This window comes from Phacochoerus africanus, chromosome 2 (genome assembly GCF_016906955.1).
Source record: "Phacochoerus africanus isolate WHEZ1 chromosome 2, ROS_Pafr_v1, whole genome shotgun sequence".
In the NCBI taxonomy this organism is placed as follows: Eukaryota; Metazoa; Chordata; class Mammalia; order Artiodactyla; family Suidae; genus Phacochoerus; species Phacochoerus africanus.
Genome location: NC_062545.1, coordinates 2,676,352 through 2,690,846, shown reverse-complemented (window position 1 = coordinate 2,690,846; position 14,495 = coordinate 2,676,352). Strand labels below are relative to the sequence as shown.

At 47.9% G+C, this 14,495-nt stretch overlaps 1 protein-coding gene across 2 annotated transcripts in view; it reads right to left on the bottom strand.

Annotated features, from left to right (window-relative positions):
- The window catches only part of LOC125121487 (uncharacterized), an 84,837-nt gene that overhangs the window by 33,522 nt on the left and 36,820 nt on the right, over nt 1-14,495 (bottom strand). For both annotated transcript variants that reach the window (XM_047769765.1, XM_047769766.1), the window contains exon 3: nt 10,478-10,552. In XM_047769765.1, the coding sequence (XP_047625721.1) occupies nt 10,478-10,546 (69 nt within the window). In that variant the 5' untranslated portion in view covers nt 10,547-10,552. The remainder of the gene's footprint in view (nt 1-10,477; nt 10,553-14,495) is intronic.

Below are 14,495 nucleotides of genomic sequence, written 5' to 3'. Positions count from 1 at the left end.
CCATGGTCATCAAATTTGCAACCCCCTTGCTCATACTGCCTTACGGAGTAGTGCCAATATTTTGAAAAAGAAGGGGAGGAACAGAAAAGAAATTTATTTACTGCAATTTTAAACTGTTCATACAGTTTGCAATTGACAGATTGAGAAACACACACTTAAAAGAAATGGAAACGTGGTGGCAGCATTTTGCAAAAAAAAAAGAGAGAGAGAGAATGGAAAGGGGACAGGACGATCTTGAAGTCTAGAAGGCGCGCACGGGGGGGAGGGGGGTCTGCAGCATTTATTAAGCCCCCACTGTGTACGGAGGAGTGAGCACCTCGTCACTTCCAGGGGAGGGGGCAGGAATGAAGGAAAAAGCAGCAGGAAAGAAATATGAGGAAGAAAGAGTCCTGGGTTTGCCCCCAAGGACACTATAATTAGGGCTACCCAACAAAACACAAAATGGACGCAGACACATTTTAAAAATCAGCAGCCAGGGAGTTCCCGTCGTGGCGCAGTGGTTAAAGAATCCGACTAGGAACCATGAGGTTGCGGGTTCGGTCCCTGCCCTTGCTCAGTGGGTTAACGATCCGGTGTTGCCGTGAGCTGTGGTGTAGGTTGTAGACGCGGCTCGGATCCCACGTTGCTGTGGCTCTGGCGTAGGCCGGTGGCTACAGCTCCAATTCAACCCCTAGCCTGGGAACCTCCAAGTGCCACAGGAGCAGCCCAAGAAATGGCAAAAAGATGAAGAAAAAAAAAAAAACTGTGCATGGGGGAGTTTCATTGTGGCTCCGTGGGTTAAGAGCTAATTAGTATCCATGAGGATGCAGGTTCGATCCCTGGCCTCACTCAGCAGGTTAAAGATCCGACCTTGCTGTGAGCTGAGGCTGAGCTGAGGCGTAGGTCCCCGATGCAGCTCGAATCTGGTGTTGCTGTGGCCGTGGTGGAACGCCCATAGGTTGCAGGTACAGCCATAAAAAGACAAAAACAAAAAAACAAACAAACAAAAAGTCAGCAGCCAGGAATTTCTCTTAAACCATTGCATTGTTTTCATTCTTTAATACTGTGTTTGCATTCTACACACGGCGTGGTCATAGAGTTAATAGCTTTGATGGGTTCTATCTGTTGATGCCACTCTAAATTCAACAGAAAGCTGGTGGGCTCAGGGCGGGGTGACCCAAGGAAGCATTTCTGTTAAGCTGATCGTATAAAACCCACCTCTCAGAATTGGCGTCGCCCTTTCAATACTGCAGGATTAGATGAAAATAAGAAATGCTAATAGAGGGCAAGCGTTTTCTGAGAACCTACTGTGTCAGGCACTGGGTTGGGCTCTTAAGATAAACACAATAAAGCCTGCCGTTTAAACAGAAGGAAGAAAGATCACAGAGAAGGGGCTTTGGTACTTAAACAGATTCCAAAGGTACATGGCGTATTTCCATTCTTTTTTTTTTCTATCATTTAAGTCCAGAGAGGAGAATCACTAACTTCCTAAATCAGAAGAGTGCCAACACTAGCCAAGTTTGTGGGTTTTACCTTGTTTTTTTTTTTTTTTTTGCTTTTTTTAGGGTGACACCTGCAGCATTTGGAAGTTCCCAGGCTAGGGGTTGAATCAGAGCTGCAGCTGCTGGCCTACGACACAGCCACAGCAATGCCAGACCTGAGCCAGGTCTGTGACCTACACCACAGCTCCCCGCTACATTGGGCCCTTAACCCACTGAGCGAGGGCAGGGATCAAACCTGCGTCCTCATGGCTAGCAGTCAGGTTCGTTACCACTAAGCCACAGTGGGAACTCTGGTTTTTATAATTTTAAAGGGTTGTTGAAAGAGAGAGAGAGTGGGAGGGAGGGAAGAGAGAAAGGCAAAGGAAGAACCACCACGCCACAGAAATGAACGTGTCCTACAAAGTCCATGGCTGCCATCTAGCCCTTTCCAGAAAATACTGGCCTCGACTGCAAGAACCTCAAAAGAAAGGCCATGCCTCTCCAGCTGATCGTCTTCCTGTTCTTAGAGTTCTCAGGGCTTCAGATAGTTGAGGGTTCAATGTTTAATTTAGATTAATTTTAAATCTATTTCTGAATTCCTGGTTTAGCATTGATTACGTCACATTTTTCTGAAAAAGGGAATCAGCCCATTACACACTTTAATAGTGTTTAGTGCCGTTGATTTCTGAAAGGACTTTCTGGCCACCCCACCTCTTCTAACCCAGACATCTTATCGGCTTCCAAGAAATGCCTATATTGGAGGATCTGCATTTTTAAGAACCGTGATTTCTAATTGCAGTTAAACCACAAAGATTGTTTCATCTGGGGACAAAACTACTTTTCCGGTATAACGGAAGACAAGCCTTTATTTAATCACCAAGTCACGTCTGTGCGTTTCAGCAAAATCTCAGCCTCTGTGGACATCTGCAAGGAATAAAGGAGGCCGTTACTAAGTGAGGCCGTGGATAATCTGCACGTTGCCTTTTTCATCACTTTTTAGGGTGGGTACATGACTCATATGGAATTTCTAGAATTTTTACCTTAGGCATTTTATATGACTTTTAAACCTTTGGGGAAGTGAAATGGGAATTTATACATTTTTGAGAAATTAAGGCAAAACAAATCAGCCCGGGTTTCTGCACGCGTAGGTAGAGGACCAAAAAAGAGCAAATGAGGTAAGAAGGAAATGCAGTTTGGATTTTCCTCCTTTTATTGGTGATGTTTGCTCAATCTAAACATAACAACACGTGTTTTCCTGGAAGTGGGCAGAATAAAAGTTGATCCTTGATCTAAGTGGAGGATACGGTTAGTCCCTAAAGCCAATGACTCCATTTGGCTTATGCCCTTTTGAGGTAATGAGTGCCATTTGGACGAGCCAGGACTGCAGCCACATTCCACAGCCCCAGGGACCGGCGGGGACAGCACTGAGTTAGAGGACAGAACACCTGCGGGCGGGAGGAGCCGGGTCTCATTAACTCCACGCTGCCTGCCCCGATCAGGCAACGGCGTGCAAAATTCCCAGCTGAAGCCAGGAAGTGAAGACCAGAAGCTGCTTCTCCGTCTGCGTCATGGCAAAAGGAGTCCGTCGGCGGCACCTCCACGCTTGCCCAGGGTTTAGTTTTCAGTCCCTTTGCACAGAAGTAATCAGAGACATTTCTTTGTGGCCCCGGGGATTCTGTCAGGTTGAAAAGTTTGGGGGAGAAAAGCTACAAAAAAGACCCAAGTAACTGTTTGTGAAAGAGTATGGGAGTAAGTCTGGGGACAAAGGCTTGCAGACCATCTCCAAGGAATTGGGGGGAAAGGAACAGAGGCGCGTGAATGCTGCTCTCTCCTTATTTTTACCAAAACCACGCAGGTGAGTGTGACGCCGGGAGTGTTCACGGGTAAACAGTTCACTCCCCTCTGCAGGAAGTGACTCACACACCCCAGGAAGGGGACCCTGGCACAGAAAACCCTGCAAACAAAACCCACCATCACCTTCGACTGGACATCATCGGACTATTGTCCTTCGACCAAACCTCCCATCCCAGCTCCACGTGTAAAAGAGTAACATTGTGCGTGGCACCGATGGGATATGGAATTTTTTTTTTTTTTTTTTTGGCTGAACCCTCAGCATTTGGAAGTTCCCGGGTCAGGGATCAAACGTGAGCCACAACAGTGACAATGCTGGGTCCTTAACCCGACAGGCCACTAGGAAACTCTTGGAATTATCTCTTAAATTCACAAAACAAAGAGAAAGTGGCTGTGGCACCCCCTGAATGCAGAATTTATTCTGAATAATGACAGACTCAGAAGCAGACGTACAGGGTAGTAATGTTCTCCTTCTCTTGTTTTCTATTCTTTACTTCATATTTCTAGCAGGGCTGTTCTTATTATTATTATGTTGTTATTATTATTATTATTATTGCTATTGGCTGAAGCATGCAGTGGCTTGATGTGGGATCTCAGTTCCCAGACCAGGAATCGAACCTGGGCTGCAATGTGAAAGTGCCGAATCCCAACCACTAGACGACCAGGGAACTCCTAGGGCTCTAAATTTTTTTAATTGAACTTGGAGAAATAAAAAAAGAAGAAAACATATTTAATGAGTGGTAAGTTGGTGAGAGTATAATTTAATTTGTTTAACTGAACTCTTTAATAACCGCCTGGAGTAGGAATTACTGCTCCCATTTTTTTTTTAAGGCCACACCCACGGCATCTGGAGGTTCCCAGGCTAGGGGTCGAATCTGAGAAACAGCCGCCGACCAACACCACAGCCACAGCAACACGGGATCTGAGCCATGTCTGCACCTACACTGTAGCTCTTGGCAACACCAGATCCTTCACCCACTGAGCAAGGCCAGGGATGGAACCCACATCCTCATGGATCCTAGGCAGGTTCGTTACGGCTGATTCACGACAGGAACTCCAAACTGCTCCTTTTTTTTTTTTTTGTCTTTTTGCCATTTCTTAGGCTGCCCCCAAGGGGTCTAATCAGAGCTGTAGCCACCGGCCTACACCACAGCCACAGCAACTCGGGATCCGAGCCGTGTCTGCAACCTACACCACAGCTCACAGCAACACTGGATCCCCAACCCACTGAGCAAGGCCAGGGATCAAGCCCACAACCTCACGGTTCCTAGTCGGATTCGTTAACCACTGAGCCACGATGGGAACTCCCAACTGCTCCCATTTTAAAGACAGGTCAACAGCTGGGGCAAACAGAAAGGTCTTACCCAGGAACTGGAAGAAGCAGCCTCAAGCCCACATCTGGCTGACTCAGAAAAACTCAACACCACTGCACATTGCAGTCTAAGATGTTCCCCGACAAAGCTAAAAGAGTAAAGTGCTCTGAGCAGAACTGAGACTCTCCCAGGTGGCGGCAGTGAAGAAGCTGAAAAACACCCTCTCTCTTTGCCCTCTGCGGAGAATCTGAATTTGGACTCTGCCCAATGGCAGGGATTGTGTCTCGCAAGTCGCTAACCTCGCTATGAAATGAAGCTATGAAACTGCAGATCCCATGGAAGGGCCCTTGCGATGCCATCAATACTGGGGACAAGTTGTAAGCTGTCGCCACACCTGTTATCAGAGAGCATCCTCACAACCCAGGATGGTGGCTCAGGAGTTCATCCATCCATCCATCCATTCATCCATCCATCCATCCATCCATCCATCCATCCATCCATCCATTCATCCATCCATCCATCCATCCAACCATCCATCCATCCATCCATTCATCCATTCATCCATCCATTCATCCATCCATCCATCCTTCCATCCTTCCATCCATCCATCCATCCATCCATTCATTCAGCCTGCATCCATCCATTCATCCATCCATCCATCCATCCATTCATTCAGCCTGCATTCATCCATTCATCCTTCATCCATCCATTCATCCATCCATTCATCCATCCTTCATTCATCCATCTGTTCATTCATTCGTTCTTCATTCGTCCATTCATTCATCCATCCATCCATCCATTCATCCATTCAGCCATCCATTCATCCGTTCATTCATTCATCCATCCATCCATTCATCCATCCATCCATTCATCCATCCATCCATTCATCCATCCATCCATTCATCCATCCATCCATCCATCCATTCATTCCCTCTACTTCTTTTTTTCCCCCTTTTTGGCCTCCCTCTCAGCATATGAAAGTGCCTCAGGCCAGAGATAAAATCCGAGTCAGAGCAGCGACCTACACCACAGCTGCAGCAATGCCAGATCCTTAACCCACTGTGCCACAGTGGAAACTCCCTTCCCATTCTCATGACATGTTGTGTCTTGCTAACTCTGTGCCTGCAACTGTATTAGAACTTAGATACATAAAGATAAAAAAAAGACCGAGTTCTGGCCTAAAAATACAGTCTCACATACAGATTAAACGAGAAAACAAGGTGAACAAAAGCACACTCCAACCTGAATCCACACAACCTGGTAATAATTAGCATTTCCGAAGGAAAATAAAACACTTCAAAGGCAGAGGTCCCCAGTGATACATGCTAATAATCACTTATTTTTTGGTTCATTATCCATCTCCTTATTCTTTCCACTCAAAAAGCCCACGTTTTGGTCTCAAGCGTCTGTTACCGCTTTTGAACGAGCGTGAAAGTCTGATCATTTCTCTCCAGCCAAAGTGTGTTCTTCACAGCAGAAGAAGAGATTTCCTGAAGTGGAATCTTCGACCACAAGAAAAGTTTTTAGGAAGAAAGATGACTCTCAGAAACCGTCCCTGAACGCTAAGCATCATCACAAACACACACAAACGTGGTGCCGCGCTGAGCGGGATCCCGACGGCTCGAGGCTGACGACCGCCTCGTGGAAAACGCATGCGCCGTGGAGCTGCTGGGGCGGCGCATGGACCCCGCTCAGGAAGCACCTGTCGGAGCCCGAAGGGGCAAGCTCTGGGGGAGGGGGCTTTCTCCCTCTTGGAGCAGATCGACCACGCAGGACAGAACCGGCGGAGACGGCCTCCGTCACCTCCTTTTGAACCAGATGAGAACGCGATGCAGCTGGAGTGGGACCCTGTGCAAGGGAGCCTCTGTCCCTAAGGGTTAAATCCCGAGGTGGGAGATACAGCTGCCCCTTATCAAGTGCACACGTGGGGTCGACAGAGGGAGAGCGTTTCCGGAGAAGCTGAGGAAAAATGACATTGACTAACCAGAAAAGAAACAACTCAGGAGGCCCCACAAGGACCCCAGGTGCTCCTGGCAGAGGAGTCCCGGCACCAGTGCTGCTCCTGGGCCAGCCCTGGGCAGGTGCAGAAGCAGAAGAACTGGCCCAACATATCCAGGCACTTACAACCTACTCCATGGACTAAACTGAGCAGGATCCGGGAGTTCCCTGGTGGCTCAGTGGGTTAAGGATCCAGCATTGTCACTGCTGTGGCTCCGGTTCAATCTCTGGCCTGGGACTTTCCACGGGCCGTGGGTGTGGCCAAAAACTTCTTTAAATAAAAATAAATAAATTGCGCCGAAGCAAACTGGAGAAGAGAAAGCGTGTCATCAGTGGGATCCGCCTGGGAAGGCTTGTGGGAGGCGAAGCGTGAGCGGCCCAAGTGAACAGTCTGCATGGGTGGAGAAGGAACAGCAGAGGCCTCCAGGGCTGGGGGCGGGGGTGGCCAACCCAGGGAGCCCAGGTTACGGTCAGCCTTGAACACTGGGTCTGACAACATCCACCACTCAACAGCCTTCATGGGTCCAGGCTCGCAGTTGAGAAACCGAGTGATGAAAGAGAATAAAAAGAACATTTCTTAGTGAAGACCCAAATCCTTTCATTTATCCATCAAGAATTTCCTGGATGTCAGGCACTCTTGTAAGACCGTGGGGATTATAGAAAACACTACATAGAGTGAGAAAGAAACTCTAGAGTTAAGGGTAGAGAAAAACACAAAGGCAACAACCACAGGAAGCACAGATTGTGTTGGAAGTGGCACATGCTAAGAAGGGAAGACCGAGCAGGCGCGGGTGAGTTAAATCAGGCTGGGGAGGCGGAGGCGGTGGGAAAACGCCGCCTGGTTGCCTTGGTGCTGCCTTTTGTGTAAAGACCTGGAGGAGGGAGGGAGTGTCATGGGGACGTCTGGGGGAGTCGTTCCTGGAAAAGGGACTTCAGTGCAAAGGCCCTGGGGTAGGAGGACGCCCACGCCCGCTGTGTTTGAGGAGCAAGGCGTCTGGTGGGGCCCAGGAGCAGATGGCCAGTGGGGGACATGAGGGGAACCCAACTTCCCTTCACAGCTCAGTAGCATCTTTAGACTTATTTCTGCTCACCTCACACAGTAAGTAAATCCCCTCTCAGATTCTGGTTCCTTCGCCCCAAGAAGGGATTTAGCAGAAACAGCAAGTGGTTCAAAGTCCTCTGAAGGCCTCCTTAGGCAGCAGGAAGCCTCTTTTAGAAAATCCATAAAACAGGGGACCCAGTCCCCACATGGACAGTGGGGCCCGGGGCTTCTGTCCTGATGGTCAAGGAATCCACAAGGAAGTCACCCACCAGGAGGCTGCCCGGTTAAGGAGGTGGGTTTCTCTTAAGAACATCCCCGGAAGCAAGGCGTTTTCTCAGATGCTCCAAGGACCGCGGGGACACCCTTCTCCCCACCCCCAGCTCCTGTGCCCTGACTTGGCCCCGATGAATCAACGAGGAAATCTGGGTTTGCAGCTGCTTTAAGGACACTCGAACGGGGGCCTTCAGGAGTCCAACCTGGGGTCTAAAGATGCCTCCATCCTTGCTCTCGTCATCAGCAGAAGGACTAAGTGCTCCCTAAAACCAGCACCTTGGCTTTTTACCAAGAAATACTGAGTCTGATGCACAAAAATGAAGATGTTTTAGGAAGAGACAGACCCCAAGTGTGTTTGGCAAAATAGCTTTGACTTGAAACACAAAGTAAAGTGAACAGAAGGGTTTAGCAGTCAAGGCAGGTGCTACATTGGGGCTCAGACATAAAGGGCCAACAGCGGTGGAAGGCGGGTGGCTCTGCCAACACCTGCTCCATGCAGAACTTTAAAGGCCCTGAAGGCTGTTTATGGCCTGAGCACCTAGGACTCAGCCCCACGGGCTCAGGCAGAAGCCACTCTGCATCCACACCGCGTCCTGGGACAGACAGCGTGCAGCCTCTTCTTAGGCAACTTTATTTTTCATGCCAACACCACCTGTTCCTGGTAAGAGCCAGGCAGGGTCTTTCCACCTATGTGACAAACTGAAAAGGGAGGAAACTCTTTGCATCGCCAACAATTTGCTGCTGAAATTGCAAGAAAAATGGGAAGAACCCCCCCCCCAACCATCACACCCTCTTCTGTCTATTCTAGGGGGTCATCCAAACCCCGAGGGACCCTGCAACTCCAGAAACTCTTTACGAGGCCAATTATAGGAGCTGCGGGAAGAGCTCTGTATTTTTACCGCTAAGGAACATCTTTGCAAAGGTAATGCTAAGGCATTCCTTCCACATTTAATGAAGATCGTTTCGGGCGCGTATGAAGTACAGACTGAAGCTGATGAAAGGGAGGACAAACCAAAACACCGAATTGCTAGGAGCCCACCAGGGAGAACATAAAGAGAGAGCGCGTATTCCCATCGACACTTTCTCATTAGCTGTTCCTTCCAATCCCTTTAGACCCTTTGTTGTACTGGGCTTGTTTTTTATTTTTATTTTTATTTTTATTTTGTCTTTTTGCCATTTCTTGGGCCGCTTCCGCGGCATATGGAGGTTCCCAGGCTAGGGGTCTAATCGGAGCTGTAGCCACCGGCCTACAGCAGAGCCACAGCAACATGGGATCCAAGCCGCGTCTGTGACCTACACCACAGCTCACGGCAACGCCGGATCCTTAACCTGCTGAGCAAGGCCAGGGATCGAACCTGCAACCTCATGGTTCCTAGTCGGATTCGTTAACCACTGCGCCATGACGGGAACTCCTGGGCTTATTTTTAAGGAAGGAAACCCAGCAAAATCAAATTGCACATATATTATCACAATTAAAAATTACTACTTCTCAGAGTTCCCACTGTGGCTCAGCAGGTTGAGAACCTGACTAGTATCCATGAAGAAGTGGGTTCGATCCCTGGCCTCATTCAGTAAGTTAAGGATCTGGCATTACCGTGAGCTGCAGGGTAGGGTGCAGATGAGGCTCAAATCTATCATTGCTGTGGCTGTGGTGTAGACCGGCAGCTGCAGTTCTGATTGGACCCCTAGCCTGGGAACTTCCATATGCTACAGGTGTGGCCCTACAAAAAAAACAAAAAACAAAAAACAAAAAACAAAAAAAAAACCACTACTTCTAAAACCCAAATCAAGTTACAGCACAATAATAAATACTAAAAATTTAGCAACATTGGTGACTGGAGGGGTTGGTTCCTCTCTTTATCACTTACAGAATCTATTTTGCTGCACACTGAAGAGTTATTGTGTTTGGGTGGGGGAGTTCCCATCGTGGCGCAGTGGTTAACGAATCCGACTAGGAACCATGAGGTTGCGGGTTTGGTCCCTGCCCTTGCTCAGTGGGTTAACGACCCGGCGTTGCCGTGAGCTATGGTGTAGGTTGCAGACGCGGCTGGGATCCCGCGTGGCTGTGGCTCTGGCGTAGGCCGGTGGCTACAGCTCCGATTAGACCCTAGCCTGGGAACCTCCATATGCCGCGGGAGTGGCCCAAGAAATAGCAACAACAACAACAACAACAAAAGACAAAAAGACAAAAAATAATAATAATAAAAAAAATAAAAGATGGGTGGATGGATGGATGGGTAATTTTGATCATGTCTAGAAGTAAGCACTGGATTTTTGGAGACACACATCCTCACATATAAGACAACACCCTCGCCCTAAAGGGAAAATACACACCCAGCAATAATGCGCAACCAGCTTCATCTTCACAGAGAAAAGCCTGTCACATGGCCAGTCTCATTAGCGCCCCCACAAACTTAGAGATGCTGCCTGGGTGTCTTGGGAGGGAGACCACTTTTCACCACACCCAGCCCTGGTTCAGTTACCAAGTTATAAATAACCTTGAGATTTCAAGGCCGCATCAAGGGTCTTCTGTCACTTACCCTGGGAGGGGGCTGCTGAGACGCCTCCCGTGCTGGTGGCAGACAGACGGCTGATGCTGGGGATGACATCAGGGCCTGCAAAGGACAGGAAATGCTCAATTCCAGGGACAGGTGAGCCATGAAAAAGAGCTGCCTCATTGTACAAAAGCACCTCACAAAAATGAAATACGTCTTATTTGGAGATATTATCATGCATTTCAATGTTTCTGGAATCAAAAACATATTCTTACATGTACATTTGGTATTTGGAAATTGACATAACTTTTCCCCACTCAAATAAATGTACTCTTTATGTCCGTTTAGATTCACCACATATAACAAATGCCTCTCAAAATAAGATGCCCACAACGTGCTATTATTTTGTGTCCTTTTTAGAGGAAAATGGCCTCTGGCTCTTGACGTTTTCCTTTTGTGTGACTGCCAGTGGTGAACAGCATTTGTAAGCCACAGCGCTACGTATCCTAAGGCCATATTACTTATGGCTTCTCAGAACCTCTAGAAACGCGTTCAGCATAGTCCTCTGGACAAAATAAGGATGGACAGACAGGCTGTCAAGAAAAATAACTTATCAACAGAAAAGTTGAACAAAGATATTTTGCAACTTCAGATTCCTTAAAACTGGGTAAAGTCAAGTTAGACTATGTTTAGTATAATGGTAATTATTTTATCTTTTCCTTTTTGAAGTTAGAAAAGTTTATTATCCCTGACAAATCAATAACAAATATTGTTTCCACTTACATGTAAGGAAAATAAAGATTTCAACATTAACCATGTAGCAAAAATGACGGCGTGCAATAACCCAGCAGGCTGACAAAAATTTCACTGCTAAACTGTAAAGGGTGGAAGGTTGTGAAAGATAAATAAAAATGAAAATCTAAAAGAAGCGAAAAATAAAAAGAAGTAAAGAACGGCCAGATAATGGTCTTTTCAGGGAAACTTCTCTGGTTTCTGATACATCCTTGATGTTTGAGAACCACGAAGAATTCCTTTTTACTGTAATCCCAGATGCACGAACCAATTGGTTTTACCTCCGTCCTGTCTGCAGACATCAGCAGGTATCTTTCCTGTCTCATACAAAGTAAGGCTCTTCCCAAATTCAAGGGCTCAGTTGTTGAACAAAGCGCTACGGACTCAGCTTTCAGAATTAGAAGCCGACGTTTGCCATTTATTATACAATCTGAACAGACTAAGCTCAGCTTCTCAGCTGAGTGGCTCATCCGCCACTAACCCCCAAACGAAGGCAATTGGAAATTCACTCAGCTCTGGAGATGCGTTGAACAACGCAAAGGACTTTATTGTTATATTATTTTAATGTATTTTAACCTTAAACCTGGCATATTTTTGTTTACCAACCAGAAAGAGGGGAAAAAAAAAAAAAGATTGACTTGACAAGGATTCACAAGTTAAGAAGACAGATGGGGGCAAGAGTCGTGGCTCTAAGGTTAAACACTAGTTTAACAGGAAAAGAAGCTCTTCTGATAGTCCTGAGACGGAGCAGGCGACCTGGCCCCACAAAGCACGGCCTTCCAGCACCCCCGGGCCCGCAGGTGGTTCCTGCGTCCCGCCTCTGCAGAAGGTGCGGCCCCTGCTATCGGTTGCAGACAGCGCTGGGCACTGCGGTGGCCCGTGTGAGTGAGACTCAGTCACGCTCGACTCAGTTACATCTCTGCTTTCAAACTCAGACCTTTTCCAACACACACACCTCACGACCACCAGCAGTCGTGGGGCGCTGTCTCAGGAAGCATCCTTCAGGGCAGGCTTAGAAATACCATCCGGCAGTTCGATGAAAACGTATGTATGGGTTTGCCTCAGTGAGCACGTATCCTCTACCCAGTCTACAGATATCTGCTGAGTTTTTCCCATGTGCCCGGTGCTGCCCTGGGCACAGGGCAATAGGGAACAAATGAGACAGAACCCGCGCCAGCCAGGCTCTGAGTGAAGACTGTTGCGGGAGGAGCGGAAAGGGGAGGAGGGTTGAAATGGAAAATAAGGAATGTTTCCGAATCTCATAAACCACCCGAGAGAGGAGATTTCTTCAAGGGAGGCAGGGAGGGGCCCTGGGGACCACCACGGGGGCTCTGGGAGGGACGTAGCATCTCGGATAATGTCACAAACTGTTAGGCTTCAAAGAGCCAGCTTTGAACTTCAGTTTCTCAACTCTTCATACGGAAGAGCTCCTAGCAGACCCCCAGTTAGCAGAACATGGCTGGGCACACGGTAGGTCCCAGGAAAGATCCGGAGATGGAAGGAATGACAAGGCTGGGTGCCCAGTGAGGCAGGCGCAACGCCCGCCGATTCCCTGGAAATGTGTGTCATCTGAGCCAGAGCTGATCTGGGGCTGAGCGCAGGGGTCTGGAGCCGCAGCCCTGACCCCTGGAGATGAGTCTGCCCTTCCTTCTGACCCACCCGCCCTCCGCATCAACAAACCTTTCAGAACAAATAAATAGAACCTGCTTCTTGGGAACAAGTGGGGACCTGACCCTCCGTTCAGCCTTTAGAAAGAAACCACCACCAGCATTGTCACAAAGCCTCATGATGGCTCTGGAGGGCTCTTAAATAGTGAGCTTCCCTGCAGCCCACTCTGTGCCTCAGCCCCATGTTCCCTGAGAGCACCATGGGGTCCTGGGTAGAGCGTGGGAGGGCTCTGCTGACTTCAGCAGCTGTTATTAGTAATAAGAGGATTTTAATTTTTCTTCAGACTTGCCCGTGGCATACAGAAGGTCCCAGGCCGAGATTGAACCGGAACCACAGCAGTGACAGCACTGGATCCTTAACCTGCTGAGCCACCAGGGAACTCCTTTTAAAACGTTTTTTTAAAAACATACCTATTTATTTATTTTTTACTTACTTTTTTTTTGTCTTTTTGCCTCTTTTAGGGTTGCTCCCTCAGCATATGGAGGTTCCCAGGCTAGGGGTCGAATCAGAGCTGTAGCCGCCGTCCTACACCACAGCCACAGCAACACGGGATCCGAGCCATGTCTGCAACCTACACCACAGCTCACGGCAACGCCGGATCCTTAACCCACTGAGCAAGGCCAGGGATCGAACCCGCAACCTCATGGTTCCTAGTGGGATTCATTAACCACAGAGCCACGACGGGAACTCCATATTTTTTACTTACATGGTTTTTAAAATATTATTTTCCACCATGATGTATCCCAGAAAGTTGGATATAGTTCCCTGTGCTGTACAGCAGGACTTCGTTGCTTATCCATTCTAAAGGTCATAATTTGCATCAAATAACTACAAACTCTCCGTCCCCCCGACTCCCTCCCCTTTGACAACCACAAGCCTGTGTCTCCATATCTGTGAGTCTGTTTCTATTTTATAGATAGGTTCATCTGTGCCATGTTTTAGATTCCACACATAAGGGATATCATATGTCATTTCTCTTTCCCTGTCTGACTTACTTTACTTAGTATGATAATCTCTAGGTCCATCCAAGTTGCTGCAAATGCCATTATTCCATCCTTTTTATGGCTGAGTAGTATTCCACTGTATACATGTACCACATCTTCTTTATCCATTCATCTGTTGATAGACTTTTAGGTTGTTTCCATGTCTTGCTATTGTGAATAGTGCTGCGATGAACATAGGGGTGGGTGCACATCTCTTTTTGAATTATAGTTTTCTCCAGATATACGCCCAGGAGTGGGATTGCTGGATCATATGGTAGTTCCATTTTTGTTTTCTTATTCTTATTTTATTAGGAGTTAAAACTGAAGTCAAAGGCCTGCTGAAAATTCAAGTCCTGTGCAGGTCATTTGACTTGCAAGCACATAGAAACTCCTCTGGGAACCAGTTTTGTTTCACTGCCCTGTGCCTGCAGGGCCTGGGGCCTCATTCCAGGATGTGCCGAGCGGGGATTCAGGCAGCCACCTGTTCACACCACAAAGAGAAGTCTCCTCACACATCTTTCCACCTTGGCCAGCAGGAGACGCCCCCAGCAGGCCCACCCCGGCAGCCCCCGGGCTCAGACCTGGGGCTCAGGCATCAGGGTTAGTGTTAGCACAGGGTG